This window comes from Phasianus colchicus, chromosome 2 (genome assembly GCF_987193195.1).
Source record: "Phasianus colchicus chromosome 2, bPhaCol1.hap1.1, whole genome shotgun sequence".
Classification (NCBI taxonomy): Eukaryota; Metazoa; Chordata; class Aves; order Galliformes; family Phasianidae; genus Phasianus; species Phasianus colchicus.
In genome coordinates, this window is record NC_143437.1 from 39,565,623 (window position 1) to 39,581,878 (window position 16,256).

The window sequence follows — 16,256 nt, forward strand, 5'->3', positions numbered from 1 at the left end:
GTAAAAAAGGGTGAAGCTACCTAATGCAACTGAGTCAGCTTACTGCTCTGACTTGGGTGGTCCAGCTTTCCCTCCCTGACTCCTGGCCCTGTGGGTCCACACCCTCTCTTGCACCACATCAAACCACATGGTAAGCCGACCCAACTTGTTAATCCATCAGAAAACTATTCTCTTGAACTGACTCACCAAGGGCTAGACAATCATGGTGCTAAGGCAAGGAAAGGTAAAGAAGCATGCTGCTGAAAGGCACACAACCACTTCTTTTGGTGGCCAGCAGCTCAGCACCCTGACTTAAATGTAGCAAAACCAAAGAAAATATTGGAAAGGGGCACAAGAGCACTGTCAGCAAATAGAATCCCATGGAATAAGTCTGTATCTTTGGGAAGGATGGAAATGCAGGAAAAAGGCATCAAAAAGCCCTTGGAATGGTGTGGGGCAGTGAGGTTGGGCAATGTAGGAGAGCAGTAAGATGCTGTACTCTGACATGCAATGGGAACACACTGGTACTGTCCTGGGAGAAATGGAAACGGAGTGTGAGCTGCGTGGAACTCACCTAGACTGTGCTGACTCTCTGGGGCTCACAAAGCTTATGCATATGAACATGTATTCAGGCAGCCCTGAAAAAAGTAAGCTCTTCAGGACTGATGTGCAAGCAAGCTCAGTAGTTTAATGAAACACAACTATATTATATTCCCATTGATCAACAGAAAGGGAGGACACCATTGTTCACATAGAAAACAAACAGAAATTAAGCTTCTGCTCATTCTTGAGAAATAGTTTTATCCAAAAAGAAAATATATATATATATATATATATATATATACAATATCTCTTGAGAAATAATGCCTGGGCAGTGTTGTCAGTTCAAAAACTCCCTCACTGTTATCCTTTCCTTCCTCTCTTAAATTACCAAGACAGGTTTCTCTTTTTGCAGCAGCAAATGTCCTAGGCTTTTTCTTTTCTTAGAATCTCTCTCACTAGAACAAGAGTCTTCACAAGAAACAGATTCTGGAAGTATCAAAAATTGTGCTAGCCAGCTGGAGAAAGGGAAAAGAAACTGCATCTTCATTCAAAGCTAAGATGTCTGGTCCTTTAATAAAAGCACATCTTCTTGGCTTCAGGAACAGTTCTTGAGCTCCTCTCGAGCGCTCTGGATAATAGCTTTTGGGCCATCAGGAGAAAAATACTGAGACTGTAACATGTTAAATAGCAGGATACACTCAGCCCACCCATGGGCTGAGGCTCTCTCAAGATTCCAAACCAAGGCCCAGGAAGCAAACTGTCCTTCTTGCCAGCACTCCAGCTGTCGCTGTTCTCTTTTCCAAGTACAAGGTAAGCCACTGGCAGAAGAGAGAACTACGTGCCTGGCTGCTGGAAGAAGAGGAAAGAGAAAATATGATGTGCAATACATCAGGAACACACCAAATTATCATGGCAGGCCACATCATCCTAACACTGCTCTGCATTGTTTCCACCTTGATGATCTTTCAGCATGTCACGATGCTGAGCCACGATGACACAGGGGCAGGAAGCACATATCAGATGCAAAGTAAAAAGGTCATGTAATGTTTGTGACCCTCTGAAACACCAAAGAGACTTTCCTTGCATCTGAGTTCCTTGTTGAAAAGCCAGAAGACTTGTCTGTATCAAAATCACAAAAAACTTCTGGAACAGTTAAGATAAATATGACCTATATAAAGATAAAGCAGGAATTCTTTTTTCTTTTTTCAGAACTGCTTATCACTCTATCAGAGCGTGGACTTCAAATAGTGTTTAAAAAATGTTCTTTAAAACAAATCTTCTGTCCATAACTGGACTTTAAGCACCCCCAGGGCCTGCAGGCTTGCTTAAGTTTGAGACAAAAAATGTACATAATTGTCAATTTTTAGCAAGTCAGGGAGCTCTTTTCTAACCAGAGCCAGAAATACCCCCACTTGAGAAAAACTTCACAAAGAATGTGGAAAAAGCTTTTGAACTTTTCACAGTACAAAATTTAAAATGAGGACAAATGTGACAGTCTTGAGCTTTTTATAAGCTCTCCTGCATTCCCATCACCTTATAGATATAGAGCATTGTCTTATATTGTAACTCACTAGACTAACTCACTTTCTTTAAATATGAATAAAATAATTAAAGCAGTCAAACATGGTAATCTGCATAAATCTCTCTTGATCAACCCCACCTGTATTGTTGGTGTAATAAAAACAGGCTTTGTTCCCAGGGGAGTAAAGGCATATCGTGTCAAACGATTCAAGGACAGAGCAAACAATTTCAGCTGAAGAGCCTGGAGGAATCCCGCAGTATTAAACACTGAGCTATCCAGGCTTACACAATGTAATTGAGAATACTTCTCCTTGTAATTTAGCCCAACCCTTATAATCTCAGATTATAATGAAAGGTTTTTCCCTTTAAACAATACAACATTATGATATTCAGTGATAAACAACCAAAGTATTCTGTTACTTTAATTTCAGCAAGACGAGTTTAGGGAAGCTCTGCGATGGTGTCAACAAGCAATAAGCTGGATGCAGTGTGACTCCAGAGTGCTGTGTTTATCTCCAGGGCCCTGAGCTTGGTTCTCTGCTATCCCAAGGGCTGTGCCACCTGACAACTGTGCTGAGGAGCGTGTGCACAGCACAGTACAGGGGCACCTTGTGCTTGTTGGGGTCAGTAACCACACCAACAATGTACCAATCTCTGGGTATAGCAGGGGTTGTGCAGGCTGCAGAGTGCCTCAAAATGCCCAGACAACACAGCACAAAACTAGGTGTGCTTTTCCATTGGGGTCAGCGCTAGCAGAGCCTGTCAGTAATCCTCAGTGCTTGGCACCATCTCTCCTAGATGAACCCTCCCTAGCTTTGCAGAAATGGGGGCAGTGTTTTAGAGATGAATAAACTGTGCTAACCCTTTGAGTACCTCAGGAAAAGTGTGCATTCAACAGAAGAATACTTGCATAGCCCTGCGAGTGTACTTTGTACAGTTTGTCCTGATTAGAAAGGAAGTAAGCTTAAAGAGAATCCAACAGAGACAAGCAGTTCTCTAGTTTTATTTGGAAAAGCTGCAAACCTGTTACAGTTCACTTGCTGGCATTAAAAGCGAGCCTGAAAAATGCCACTGTTGAGAACAAGGAATAACGGCTTAGGTGGAATAAGGCAGGCTGACGTGAGGTGGTCTGGAAGGGAAGAGCAAGTACTACAAGCCCACATGTCCTAAACCTGAATAGTGACACTATCACAGCCACATCCCTGTCTGACCAATGCCTCACACTGTCCCCAGCTGCAGGACCTTCTGTGCAGCTTCAGGTGGTTTCTGGCACCAGTGAAAATCTCAGCCTTGAGTCCTAAGGGACTTTTATCTTGTTGACAGCAAACTGTCTGAAGATGGGATTCATTTATTTCTAAGATGATTTGGTTCTGTGAATTCGATGCCCCTCATGTTGCTATTCTGCACTCCCTTCTTTCCCTGGGCTTCAAAGATTCTTCTCGATTGCTTATACAACCTGAACACTGCAGAACCCCAGATATATAGAGTACCTGCAAGGATATATAAACGCTGCTATTATTACTACTCAATGAAAACAGAAAAGCTATTCACTGACTGACCTATTCTTTTAGGCATTTCTAATAAACATATCAGATCTATATTAAAAAAAAAGAAAAAGAAAAAAAACCCAACTCCAACCTTGCATTAACTTTATCCCACATCACCCTCCTGTGAGGACTGGTACAGCTTTGAAAACTTTTTATCTGCATTCTCTGTGGATCAATAGTGTCTCATCATTACCTAGTCACCAATCAAGCCATTTTCCAACACTCACTGACACAAAAAACATGAGCTGTTTGGAAATGTCAAATTCAGGAGCATGTGAAGAATTACCTGCAGAAAAGGGGGGAAGCAATGCCCTCCCCCTTAGTTTTGGCAGCCATCCTGTGGTCATTTTGCTTTGTATACTGCATGTTCCTTTCTGTCACACTTTGCCCTTACGCTGTCTTTTAAAGAACAAGCTCTCTGGCAATGAATAGAGTCTTTATATGCTTGGAAAACATTTCTAGCATGTTGTAGATACGATTGTGATAAAAATACTCATTGTTTTCCAGAACTTCCCTACCATCGCCACACTTTATTTCAGTTTTGTCACTGGAATACAACCATTATTACTTTGTTTTGTGTCCCTGGTGAAGCACTGCCAAATGGTTCACATATTTAAAATGGGTTTTGTTATTTCTTCTGACCACGCTGGGAACATGTTATGTCAAGAGAACTTGACGTAGTTCAGCACATTAGCGAATGTAAAAGTTAAGACATTTAATTGACATGTGGGAAAGAGAAAAAGAACAAAGAAGTTCTGAAGCCAAATTAGCCCACGAATTAATAACTATCATCAGGTTTTAGCCTGATGCCACATTTGTACCTTAGTCCTTTTCTTACTGGTTTCATGGTTTCATAGAATGATGGAGTCTGTGACATTCATCTCCATGATGTTTGCTGAAGGACTACACAACAAATGAAAAATCAGACATACCTCATATTCCCAGATGTAAAGAGCAATTCCCATTAGACTTGGATTAAGAATCTGTCCACATTATGTTCTGGACTCAAATCCTGACTTTAAACCACTTCCTTCAGCCTTTACTATTATGCTCTCCTTCCTTTAAGAGCAATGAACACAGCAAATACTGACCTGTAGCCCTATCTGGTTCTTGTTCCCAGCTTTTCCAGTTCTTTCAGGTTTTGTGGTTGTTATTTTGTTGGGGGTTTTTTTGTTTGTTTGTTTGTTTGTTTTTCAGTTGGCCTAGGCACTTCCTGATCTCATTCACTTTGGATTCATGGGTATGACATGACCTTGTCCTCTCAGTCCTCCTGCCTTTCTCATAATCCACCCTGGTTTTCCTCTCCATTTTCTGTGCGCATATGATGGATGTTTGTGGCCGTGGTGTGCTTTGTTTCTCCCTGTTACAGCCCTCACATAGTACCAGCAGTGCCTGACATTCTTACAAGTCCTGCTTAATTTTAAATCTAGGTCTATATAGAGAGATGATAAGAATGAGCTGCTTTAATTGCATAGATGAAGCCTCCTCACAATCCTTGCCCTCACAACAACCTGTGAGGAGCAACAATATGGGTGTCTGTTCTTCAGTGCTGAAAAAAAACCCAAACAATTTCCCCAAAATGACAAGAGACTTTGGCAGAGCATGAGCAGAACATTCACACAGCTCATTTTCAATTACTAACCAAAGGACTCATTTTGCTTTTCTACTCCCAGGTCTGCACATTGCCTCCTTTCTCTGGCCCCCTCCGACTTTAGGATGGATTTCTGTCCTGAGAAGAGGCATACAGCAGCTGAGTGCCCCTGCCCAGTTCAGCAAACCAAGGTTTCTGCTCCGCTTGCCTGCTGGGCCACAGTGCAGATGAACCTCATAGCCAGGAAGGACAGCTGCTAGAGCTTAGCGCCGAGTTTGCTGAATGCTGCACCTCGACACAGTGTGTTGGGTCGTACTCCACAGAAGTACAGGATACACAGCATTTACTTGACATCTACTGCAAGCCAGCAAGGCTCAAGCTAAGCTGGGTGGATCAGAGCACACGCGTCATCCCAGAGCTCCTCGCGTGGCTGCTGACAGCCGATGTGACAGTGCCGGGACTCGCTTCCCTCCATGGCGTCTCTTCTCTGCGGTCCCCGCAGCTCCCGTTGCTCTGCCAAACCCATTTCCTTTTCCTGTGGGGCTTTGTCCCACTCACGGCAGCTCCTCGTGGTTTCACGGCCCCATCACCTGCTCTCTCTTCCTGCTGCGTTATTTAAACCGCCTGACACCGGCGTATGTCAGGGCCGGTTAGGTCGAATAGAAGCCGCACGTTATTTACGACGGTGCCGGCGCTGCCTCCTGCTCCGCCGGGTTATTTGGGGGCCTACGGAGTGACAAAACCCGACCCTCTGCTCGGCCGCTGCCACCGGACCCGCGGCCCAACTTCCATCACCCGCTGCCCCTCGGCACGCCGGTGCCACCCGCTCCCAGCGCCGGGAGCAGGGGCTCGGTCTGAGGTTCCCAGCCCCGCCCCGCCAGCAGCTCCACAGCACGGCGGACCTCCCCGGCCTTCTGCACGGCGCGGCACGGAGCGGCGCTGCTCGCCCGGCCCGGCCCGGCCCGGCCCCGCCCGCCGGCGGCGCGGCCCCGCCCGCCTGACGCGCCGGCGGCGCTGGCGGGCTGGAAGTGGCGTACGTGCAGAGCGGGCCGCGAGCGTGGCGCCTCCTCCTCGCCCCGACACGGCGCTGAGGCGCGGCGGGCAGAGGCAGAGGCGGCGGCCGCGCCGGGCCGCGCACTCGGGAGAGTGGCCGCGCATCGCGCCAGCCGCCCGCCCGCCCCTCGGCCCTCCGCCGCCGCTGGCGGGGCGGCGATGAAGCGGCGCTAAAGGCGCAGGGAGGGCCCCCGCGGCAGCCCAGCGCCTGGCCGCCCCGAGGAGCAGGGAGGGAGGCCGCGGGCCGGCGGACGCGCAGGGCGGCGGGGGCCGCGGCGAGCCGGGCGGCCATGATGCAGTGAGCGCTGCTCCCAGCGCGGCCGGGCGGGGGCCCGCGTAGCGCCGCTCCCGCCCGCCTCCTTACATAACGCTCGGCGGCGGAGCGGGGCTGCGGCTGCACCACCAGCGCCATGGCGAATGACAACGGCGGCGGCGCCGGACAGGGCGGCGGCGGCGGCGGCAGCGGGAGCAGCGGCGGCGGCGGAGGCGGCGGCGGCAGCGGCAGCAGCGAGCGGGACCGGCAGTACTGCGAGCTGTGCGGGAAGATGGAGAACCTGCTGCGGTGCGGGCGCTGCCGCAGCTCCTTCTACTGCAGCAAGGAGCACCAGCGGCAGGACTGGAAGAAGCACAAGCTCATCTGCCGCGGGGGAGGCGCGGCGGCCGCGGCAGGGGGCGCTGCGGAGCCTCGCGGCGCTCAGCCCCCGCCGCCCCGCGCCCACGGCTCCCGCAGCGCACGCGGCGCGCACGGCGCCGGGGCCGCGGGCCGCCCGGATAAGGCGGCGGCGAAGGGAGCGGCGTCGGGCCCCGAGCCCTCCGGCGAGGCCGCCCCGCCGGACGACGACCGCGTCGCGGCGGCGGCGGCCGGAGGCGGAGAGGCGGCGGCCCCGGCCTCGGCTCCCGCCGCGGAGGCGGTGCTGCTGTACCGGGACAAGTCGAACCTGTACCCGGGCGGCGTGCAGGCGGGGCCCGGAGGGGCCGCGCTGCGCCCCAACGGGCAGACCAAGTCGCTGGTGCCTCAGCGGCTGGCGCTGGAGTACATCGTGCCCTGCATGAACAAGCACGGCATCTGCGTGGTGGACGACTTCCTGGGCAAGGAGCTGGGCGGGCTGGTGGCCCAAGAAGTGCGAGCCCTGCATCACACCGGCCGCTTCACCGACGGGCAGCTGGTCAGCCAGAAGAGCGACTCCTCCAAGGACATCCGCGGCGACAAGATCACCTGGGTGGAGGGCAAGGAGCCCGGCTGCCAGACCATCCGCCTGCTCATGAACAGCATGGACGATCTCATCCGCCACTGCAACGGCAAGCTGGGCAACTACCGCATCAACGGCAGGACGAAAGTGAGTGCGGGACTGAGTGGGGACGGGCCGAGAGCCGCCGGCCGGGCGGGATCGTGCCCGCGCGCACGTGGCCGCCGGTGCGCACGTGCGCGCGCCCCGCCGGGTGCCTGCGCGTGCGCTGCCCCGCGCCGCGCGTCTCCGCGAGCGCCGCAGCACGTGCCCGCGGCCCCGCGCTGCTCGGAGGCGGCTGCGTGCGGCCGCGCGCAGAGGACGCAGAACCGAGCCCCGTTGTGTCGGCCTGATTGGTGATTCCCTTCAGGTCCGCCGCGTGAGATCGCACCCTCCGTGAAGGACTGCGATGAATATTCATTACTGTCATTTCAGCCCCTTCACAGTTTGCTACCTCTGTTCAAGTATAAGGCGGGCAGTGAGCTGCCGAGGGGCGCCCGGCTCGGCCGGCCCGGGCACAGACGCGCTGTTGTTGGTGCAGCTGCGGGGCCTCAGCTGGTGGGAAACGGGAGTGGGAGGGGGAGAGCTGGGAGGCGAGAGACAGCCCGGGTCTGTTCGGGTGCGCTGACTTACCTCCTGCCGCAGAGGAACGTGGGGGGGAACTCTTCTTCATTTCTTCTTTTTGTTCTGAAATGCGATCTGTGAGTTCCGCCAGTTGAACCAGTGTTCTGTTAACACTGTCACCAACGTGGTCTGGATTTCTCCTCCAGCCGTGTTAACTCAGATTTTTCTAAGCTAAAAAGCTGTGAGGCAGTGGCACATGCTGTCTAGGCGGGTGGTGGAGTCACTGTCCCTGGAGGTGTTCCAGAAACACGTGTGTGTGGCACTGAGGGAAGTGGTTAGTGGGCATGGGGGGCTGGGCTGATGGTTGGACAGGATGTTCTTAGTGGTCTTTTCCAGCCTTTATGATTCTTTAAGGTGCCAGTGCTTTGGACTCACCTGCTGCAAACATCTGTAGCCTTGTGGGCTTCAGTTTTGTGCAGCAAAGAAGAGAGCTGCTGCTGTCTGCCGGCACAGTGATGTGCTGCTGGAAGTAACGTGTGCCAGGGCTGCAGTTCCCAGTGTCCCTTCCTACAATGCTGAATCACATATGTGACTCTTGGGCTGCTGTATGTGGCACCTCCAACCAGTAAAGCAACACTTCTGCTAGCTGAGAAGGAATGTCTAGATGGGGAAAAAAAATCTCTTCATACGGCACGCTCCATATTTCCATAGAGTGGCAGTACAGTTGTGGAGATTGTTGAGCACCGCTTGGTTTTCACTTGCTGAAATAAATCCCTGTGTTTCCAGGGATCAGAACAGGTGCAGCCCTTTGCTCCTCACTGGTACAGAAATGCATTACGTTCCGTCTTCTCCTGTTCCCTTGCTTATCTCCCACAGTCAGTGCTTGTGGTGTTGCAGGAAAGCTCAGTTTCCTAAAGCTTCAGCAAGAGTAGAAGGAAATCTGTCCATCACTGCCACAGATTTACTAGTGAGCTCACAAATACGCAAAGGTGTATTGGTGAGAGGGACTGTCAGTGGAAGAGTCAGACTTGGTAGTTTGTCTGCAGGGGTAGCAGTGATGCACTGACTTCCACCCTCTCTTATGCATCCTTAGAGGCCTCCACTTTCCCTCCACCCTTCTGCCACAGTGAGTAGGGCCCAGGGACAGGAGCTTCTTTGACACCTCCTGTCAGAGCTCCTGGCTCTGGAAGGATGGAAACATAGTGACACCTCTGGGTTATTGGGAAAGCCCTATTTTTTTGTTGTTTCTTGCCTCTGCTTTTTCTGGATCAAGGTTTAGTCTCATTCCTGCAGAAGCTGCAGTGTATATATGTTTTGTTCTTGTCTGGAGAGATGAGTATGCAGTGGAGATGCTGCTACTACACAGCAGTCACTCCAAAGCTTTTCTGTTAGCTCACCATGTAAAGTGCACAGCTTAGTTCGCTTAACCAAATACAGCCAATTTCCAAATCTTTATGAGTATGTTAGATTTGCACTCACAGCAGCAATTTTTAACAGAACCTGTCCCTGTGCAGTACTAATTTTTACTGGTTTTACTTCAAGTAATAGGACCAAAATGGATAGAAATGCAGCATGCATAGACTCTACCAAATAATCTTACTACTCCTGTATGCATATGTTGCAACTCTGTGGTTTACTCAGTTTGTGTATGGAGAACTGGGTGTACCGTTTTACTGGGGGTGCTAAATGAGCCAACATGCAGTGCCACGGGTGAAACGGGTAATTCCCAGCACCTGAAGAATGCCAGCCCCTGGGGCCGTGCTCTCCCTGCAGCTGTGTGGGTGGGGGCCAGCATGGCCTCACATGCTGGGAAATCCAGCATGCACTATTACAGCTTTGAGAAGGCAATTTTGTAGGGACAGTTCCGAATGGACTTTTTTTAAAGTCCAACTTCCTTATTATTATTTTTGTTAAAAAGACTTTTACATATGAAACAAGCCCAAAAGCCCCAAACCACTTGCAGCCTGTTCTTTATGATATTTTTGTTGGGTTCAGCAGTCTGTCGTCTCAGAATACTATCTTTGTTTTCAAATGTTGTGCAAGGGTTGGCATCATGTCATAGCAGTCACAGGAGCCTTTATTGAATCTTTAACCTTTACCATATCTAGTCCAAGCTCTGTAAACAGGCATATCCTACTAGAGGGAATGAATCATAAATAAATCCGCTCCATAGCATGCTGGAATTAACATTTTTTTTCTAGACTGTGTCTTCAAAAATGTTTTGTTAATCAATATACCTGTAAAATCTTGGAGTTCTGTTCTCTGAGCTTTAACTAGCAGCTGGATTCTTTCACAGGGGTAAATGGGTTGTTGATCAAAAGTTTTAAGGAAGGGTAATTGTTTTTGATGGTGTGAAGTAAATCAAATGGAATTGATAATACGAAGGTTATCACTTCACATTTAGTTCTGGCTTAACTTGTATAGCTGCTGGTGTTATGCCATTGAACTTGCTGTTGCTTATACTGATTCTGGATACTTCATGAAAAAGGGAAAAGCAGTCTTGAGATACAGGCCAAGAGAGGGACGTTATGTAAATCTGTCTATGGGGAAAAAGTTCATTGATTTACAAGAGCCTATTTTACACCCATACACATTCTCTAATTCTAGTCTGCAAGGAAAAGGACAATAAATAAGGTGAAGTGTGAGGAATCTGAGGTTTTGTATTTGGAATTTCTCTAAACTAACCAGACTGTCTAAAATTGGCTAGCTGATGTTGTCCTACCTAGCCCGGGCTGTCAGTAGATCATTCTGTATGCTGAGAGGTGTCTGCATGGTAGTAGGTATAAACAGGTATAAACAGCCAACTGCTTTTGGAGTGACTATACACTTGCACGACTGACACTCTAGCTCAGTAACATCCTGTTGTTTTCCAGGTTTTTCTTCTTCCATCTCCTCCTCAATTCTCTTCCCTTTCTCTTATCGGCTGCTGCACTTGTACGTGCACATATTTCTGTTTCCTGCCTATCCTGTCCTAGATAGCTGCTGAGGGTTGCTCGCCTACCTGCTCACCCGAATCTCACTCAGCTGAGGTTTTTCTTCCCTCTCTATACAGAGGCTGATAAGAAGGAAGCTTTATAATGGTTTTTTTTGCTAGGTGACTCTCTGCTCTTTATTGAGGGCTCTGCTTATTAGCTGAAACTTCAATTCAGAAATGTTGTGTCCTTTATTAGTGTTACAGTAATACTGGGAGGTAGTAATTACAGACTGGGACTTAATCACCATATAAAGAAGCATCTGATCCATCAACTGTTCCTACTTGTGCTCTCCCCACACCCAACACTACCCATCTCCTGTCCCTGCCCTGTCCCTTTTATTGAGGGGGGAGTTCCTGGACAGCTTGACAATTGCCATTATGTTCTTCTAGCTTTGTTTCATTCCCACTCCTTTGTGGCCTGATAGAAGAGCTAAAACTTGAACAGCTCAGTTTTAACTCTCTCCTATCTCTTGCATTATGGCAGCACACCCACTGCTCCTCAGCCACCAGCAGCTTAAAAATGTGCTTTATAGGCTGCATACTGTTCAAGCCTGCTCCAATGCTTTTCTTTTTTCTTTTAGTTGCTGAATTACTTCTGTTCTTGATCTCAAACAAGTTGACCTGACTGTAAATATTTATCTGCTGCTTGTCATTTCCTGGGCACTGGTCAATTTTCAAAATGATGCTATGTGCTAGAGCATCTTGGGGCTTTCTGAAGTCCTTGAGTGCTTTGGATTTGACTGCTTTGACTGTGTCCTGTAACATCCTTAAGTTAGTAATGCTCCTTTAGAAAATAAATTCTATCAGTGAGTGGATTTCTCATATCCTGCAGTTAGCTGTTCTAGAAACTGGGAGTCTTTTTTTTTTTTTTTTTTTTTTAATTGAAACATTTGTGTAGCAGCTTTCCTACAAAGAGGCTGGGTAGTGTCACCAAGGACAGAGAAATTTAGCTAAAAAAGCAGTAATCAGCTGTTGAAGCTGTCATTGTCTGGTGTAGCACTGAACGGAGGCAGAGGGAGCAAGAGAAGACATAAGTCTTGAGTTTTGCAGATAGCATTCAAAATAGCGTGCCGGAAATCTGAGCAAGACTTCTGTGAGTTCTTTCCACCAGGTCTTACTCTGCAGGATGTCACGGTATGTGTGCAGTGGGAAGGTGGCAGATGAAAATCAAAGGTAGGGAATAAGAACTTGGCACGTGCGGCAGAGGGAAGGTGTGGTTAAAGCTGAGCAACAGCTGTGGAGGAGAAGAGCTTCCCGTCAATCTGCCTGTGGCATGTCCGTTTCTAGAGATCATTCTGCATCACTCTTGTATTTAATTTATTTCTGGGTAGCAAACTTGCTGATTTAGTTTGTTAGTAATGGATGCTTGCACAGACCAGAATTAGCCACTGAGTTGTGGAGAAAAAGTGGGTAGGTCTCAGTCTCTCAGTAATTGCTTGAATTCCTTGAACCTGATAGAGTTTTACAGATACTTTAGCTTAAAGATTTTTCTTCCTGATGGTGTTTTTGTTGGCAATTGCGTTTTCTTCTAGACATGTGTACTGTTCAGCAAAGGATTATGTGGTGATTCATGGATACTTAGGGCAGCCCGCGGACTTTACATTCCTGTTGGGTTAAAGCTCTGAGCTGAGTACAGTTTTATTTGTCCTTTCTCGTGTTTTGGGTCTCAAAGGACTGTTATTTCTAAATGCAAACAGTCTTCCAGTTGAGAAGCAAGGTGTCCAGAAAAGACACTTGTTTATGACCAGTGAAAATTAAAAGATAGATTAAACGCTTTTGTGGGTACCAACGTACCAAGTTTTCCCTACAGATTGATCTCCAGGAGCAGGTGCATATGTGGGTACACTTGTCAATAACAAATAACAGTAAAACCCTCTGCACATATTAGTGTAGTGATCATAACTGAAGAGTAATATAACGTATCTGAGGGTGGGGAGCACTGCCTGTGACTCCTATCGGCTTTTCCATCTCCTTGTGATTTAGTAGTAGTTTACGGAGCACTTCAGGCTGAAAAATTAGTCACATAAGTATTTACATGGCCATCCTGTGAACTGGTGTGGGGAACTGATCCATCTGAAAAATGAACTGGCAAAAGAAGTGCTCCTGGTTCAGTGTTTGGATGTTTGTGCTGGCACAGGGGACTGGCAGATGCTGAGACTTTCTTTCAACAGCAGTGCTAATTTATGCCAGCTTGATGGGTTTGCCAAACTACAGCCTTAGTTTAACAGTTAGGGACTGATTATCTCAAAATTTGCCCATGAAATTTTGAATAAGAGGTAAGAAATCTGTGTTTCCTATATCATTTTTTTTTCCCTCATGCTTTCTTTGTCCTTTATCCTTGCATATTCAGTATGAGGTTCAGTTTCTGCCATCAGAAACATGTTGTTCTATCCTTCAGGAATCTTCCTTGTGACAATTTTATACAAAAACTTTACTGATTTTCCTCAGTAGAACATACACAAGAAAGAAAACATTTTCTCTGAATCTTTCTGGCTTCAGTAATTTGGAGGGTGAGAGGGGAGAACCACTGCTCAGCCACGTCCCCTTCTTCGTCTCTGTAGCTGCAGAGGCTCAGTCTGAAGTGGACAGAAGTCTGAAGTTTTAGTACTGTTTTATTTTTATTGTCCCATTTCCTCTCCATTCCTTGGTGCATGAGGATATAGCTCTGTGAAGTGCTGGGTTGGCTCACTGCATGTTGTGTTTCCAGTCCTTTTGGGCTGTACAGCTGCAGTTAGATTTTCAGTCTCTGCTGTTCCAGAGGTGTACAAACCACAAGGGTACATGTGCATGAGTGACCTCTGTACAGTGGGTCATTAACTTTTCCTCTTGATGGCATTGCTGATTTTCTGATGGTGTTGCTGCTTTGATGCACTGTGCTGCCTGCCCTACCCCCCAAAGCAGTTGTTTGACTTTCTAGCTACTACTACATGGAGTAATCATTATTTATGATATCCTTTCTCCCTTTTACGCTCATGGTTTCCTTATTACGCGCTTAAGGAGAACCAATGCTGGTCTTTGTGGCCTTTTTCAAAAGTCATTTTGTGCTTGTTAAGCCCTTGTAAACTCCTCGCAGTTTCTGAAGATTATTGGTTAACCATAGCTGTTCAAGCATATTTTCAGTGTGAGCTTGTTCCAGAACTAGCTGGTAAGTTGCAGTCGTAAGCTTCAGGTTGAAAGCTAATTCACTCGCTGTTCCAGGACAGTGTCTGTCAAAAATAGAGCAGTGCCTCTATGCACGTAACAGCTGCGTGCACTTGAAGACTTTCTTGTTCTTTGGTATTTAACTCAAAATGACTCGAGTATTTTTGTTAGCATATAATGTTATAAATAGGTATTGGGTTGGAATCTGAGCACCCGCCTGTGCGTGGATTTGTGTGATGTAGGGCAGCAATGTATGTGTTATATGCACGGTGCCCTGACATACGTTAAGGACGTGCCTGTGGGGTATAGCTAATGGGAATTGCTGGTAAGATGGTCAGGTGACTTCACAAATCTTTAGGTGTAATAAACCGAGTGAAAAATTGAGTTTTTTTAATTTCCTTTTTGATTTGTAAATACATTTTAAATCTGTTTACGAGAGGAGCTTGTATTGTCAATTTGCATCACTTTGTGATAGCTAAAAAAATGTTGGCAAAGCAGCAGAGGACAGAGGCTTCTCTGGGCATACTCTGCCTTTTTGTTGTTGTTGTTGGCCTGTCGGAGTGCCAGGATCTGTTATCTCTGTGTTAATGTAGTTCAGAAAGCCACGGATATGTAGCAAGAACTGTCTTTGAAGGTACTAGTTAAAGCAATAAATCTTAAGAATGGAGCAGGCAGCTCAGAGCTGACGAATAGCGTATTTTTCCTGTTGCTGCTCTCTGTCCTGTTCAGACATCTGCTCTTGCTGTGGTCATCAGGCTGTGTGAACAGCTTTTGCTGTGTGTGGCTGGTACTCAGCTGAAGGCGTCAGGCCCTTCTGGTTTCTGGCTGCTGCATTGTTGTTGGAGCAGCTGGCACATGGTCTTGCCACTGTGAGAACGGAAGCTGTGGCCAGTTGATAAGGGCATCTTGAACTCGCTCAGTTTCAGCAGGCCTGTTTCATTGGGCATCGTATCATCAAAGTTGGCTAAAACAGTCTGAAATGTTCCTAGCTTGGATCTCTTCTCGTTATGCAGGTGGTAACTGTACCGCAATCTCTCCTGCAGCTTAATGACAGTTTTCTCCCAGTTTACCTATTAAGCATTAACTTGTGCCCATCAGATGGTCCTGGCTTAGTGCAGCTTGCTGATTTTAAGTATGTGTGCATTTCACACATTGATTTAACCAGAAGTTTAAGGAAAATCAAATCAATTCCTTATCTGTAGAGCAGGCTTATCTCTGTCTAGAAGTGTTTTGAAGTTTGTAGGAGGATTTCTATAGTGAGAGGGCATAATGCACCAGGGATCCTTTTGAACTTAGAGCAGCAGGCATTTCCAAAGCCACTGTCAAATAGTGCTTTTCTTTAATATTCTCCATATTATTTACTCTGTTCTGTGCAGCAAATTCGTAACAGACATCTGGACAAAGTTATTTTCAGGATGTTTTAGTTTACCCAAGAAAAATGCCACCCACTTACACATTTCATAGAAGTACACAGAGGGAACCTCTCAACAGGCAGGGGTCAGGCTCATGTATATTTCCAGGCTGTTGTATAAATCAAAACCCTGCAGCCCTGAGCTTATGATCCTCCACCCTCCTAATCCTGTCAATTTTTCTTTCATCTGCATTCCCCACAGATACCTGCTGCTCCTACCTGTGGTCCCCCCGAGACCGTGGGCTGCTGGTATGGAGCCCTTTCCTGCTGAGTGGATGGAGGAGTAGGCGCCAAGGGCAGGGCTGCCTGACCCTGCTGAGCGTGCAGAGCACGAGGCTTTGCTCAATTTCTGTGCCCTGCTGGATATTTGGCAGGACAGGCACCCTTCCAGTGGGCTATCCTCTGCAAGGACTGCATTTGAAAGATAAAAGTGCCTGCCTCTTGTGAGATGCCTGTTGATAATCTTTAGTAGTAAATTGAAGCTGGATGGAGTTGTATTCTTCAGAAACACTTCAGATGAGTACTCAGTCTTACTGGGAGCAAGATTTCTGATGAAGCTACATTTAAAGGAGCTGTTGATACCATTCAAATACTACAAATTTCTTCTGCTGGAAGCTTACACTCTTCTTGCAGCCTAAATCTTGTTTCAGTTTCTTGCAATTTGCCTTCTGGTGTTTGTTAGAGTTCTTCCCTATCAAATGTCTCA

The 16,256-nt window shown here is 47.6% G+C and overlaps 2 protein-coding genes across 2 annotated transcripts in view; one reads left to right on the top strand and one right to left on the bottom strand.

Moving 5' to 3' along the window:
• The window catches only part of TSNAX (translin associated factor X), a 54,141-nt gene extending 45,848 nt beyond the window's left edge, over nt 1-8,293 (bottom strand). The window contains exon 1 of the mRNA XM_090135435.1: nt 8,094-8,293. Coding sequence (XP_089991561.1) covers nt 8,094-8,133 — 40 coding nt within the window. The 5' untranslated portion in view covers nt 8,134-8,293. The remainder of the gene's footprint in view (nt 1-8,093) is intronic.
• The window catches only part of EGLN1 (egl-9 family hypoxia inducible factor 1), a 28,701-nt gene continuing 18,650 nt past the window's right edge, over nt 6,206-16,256 (top strand). Inside the window, exon 1 of the mRNA XM_031613863.2 lies at nt 6,206-7,571. Coding sequence (XP_031469723.1) covers nt 6,645-7,571 — 927 coding nt within the window. The 5' untranslated portion in view covers nt 6,206-6,644. The remainder of the gene's footprint in view (nt 7,572-16,256) is intronic.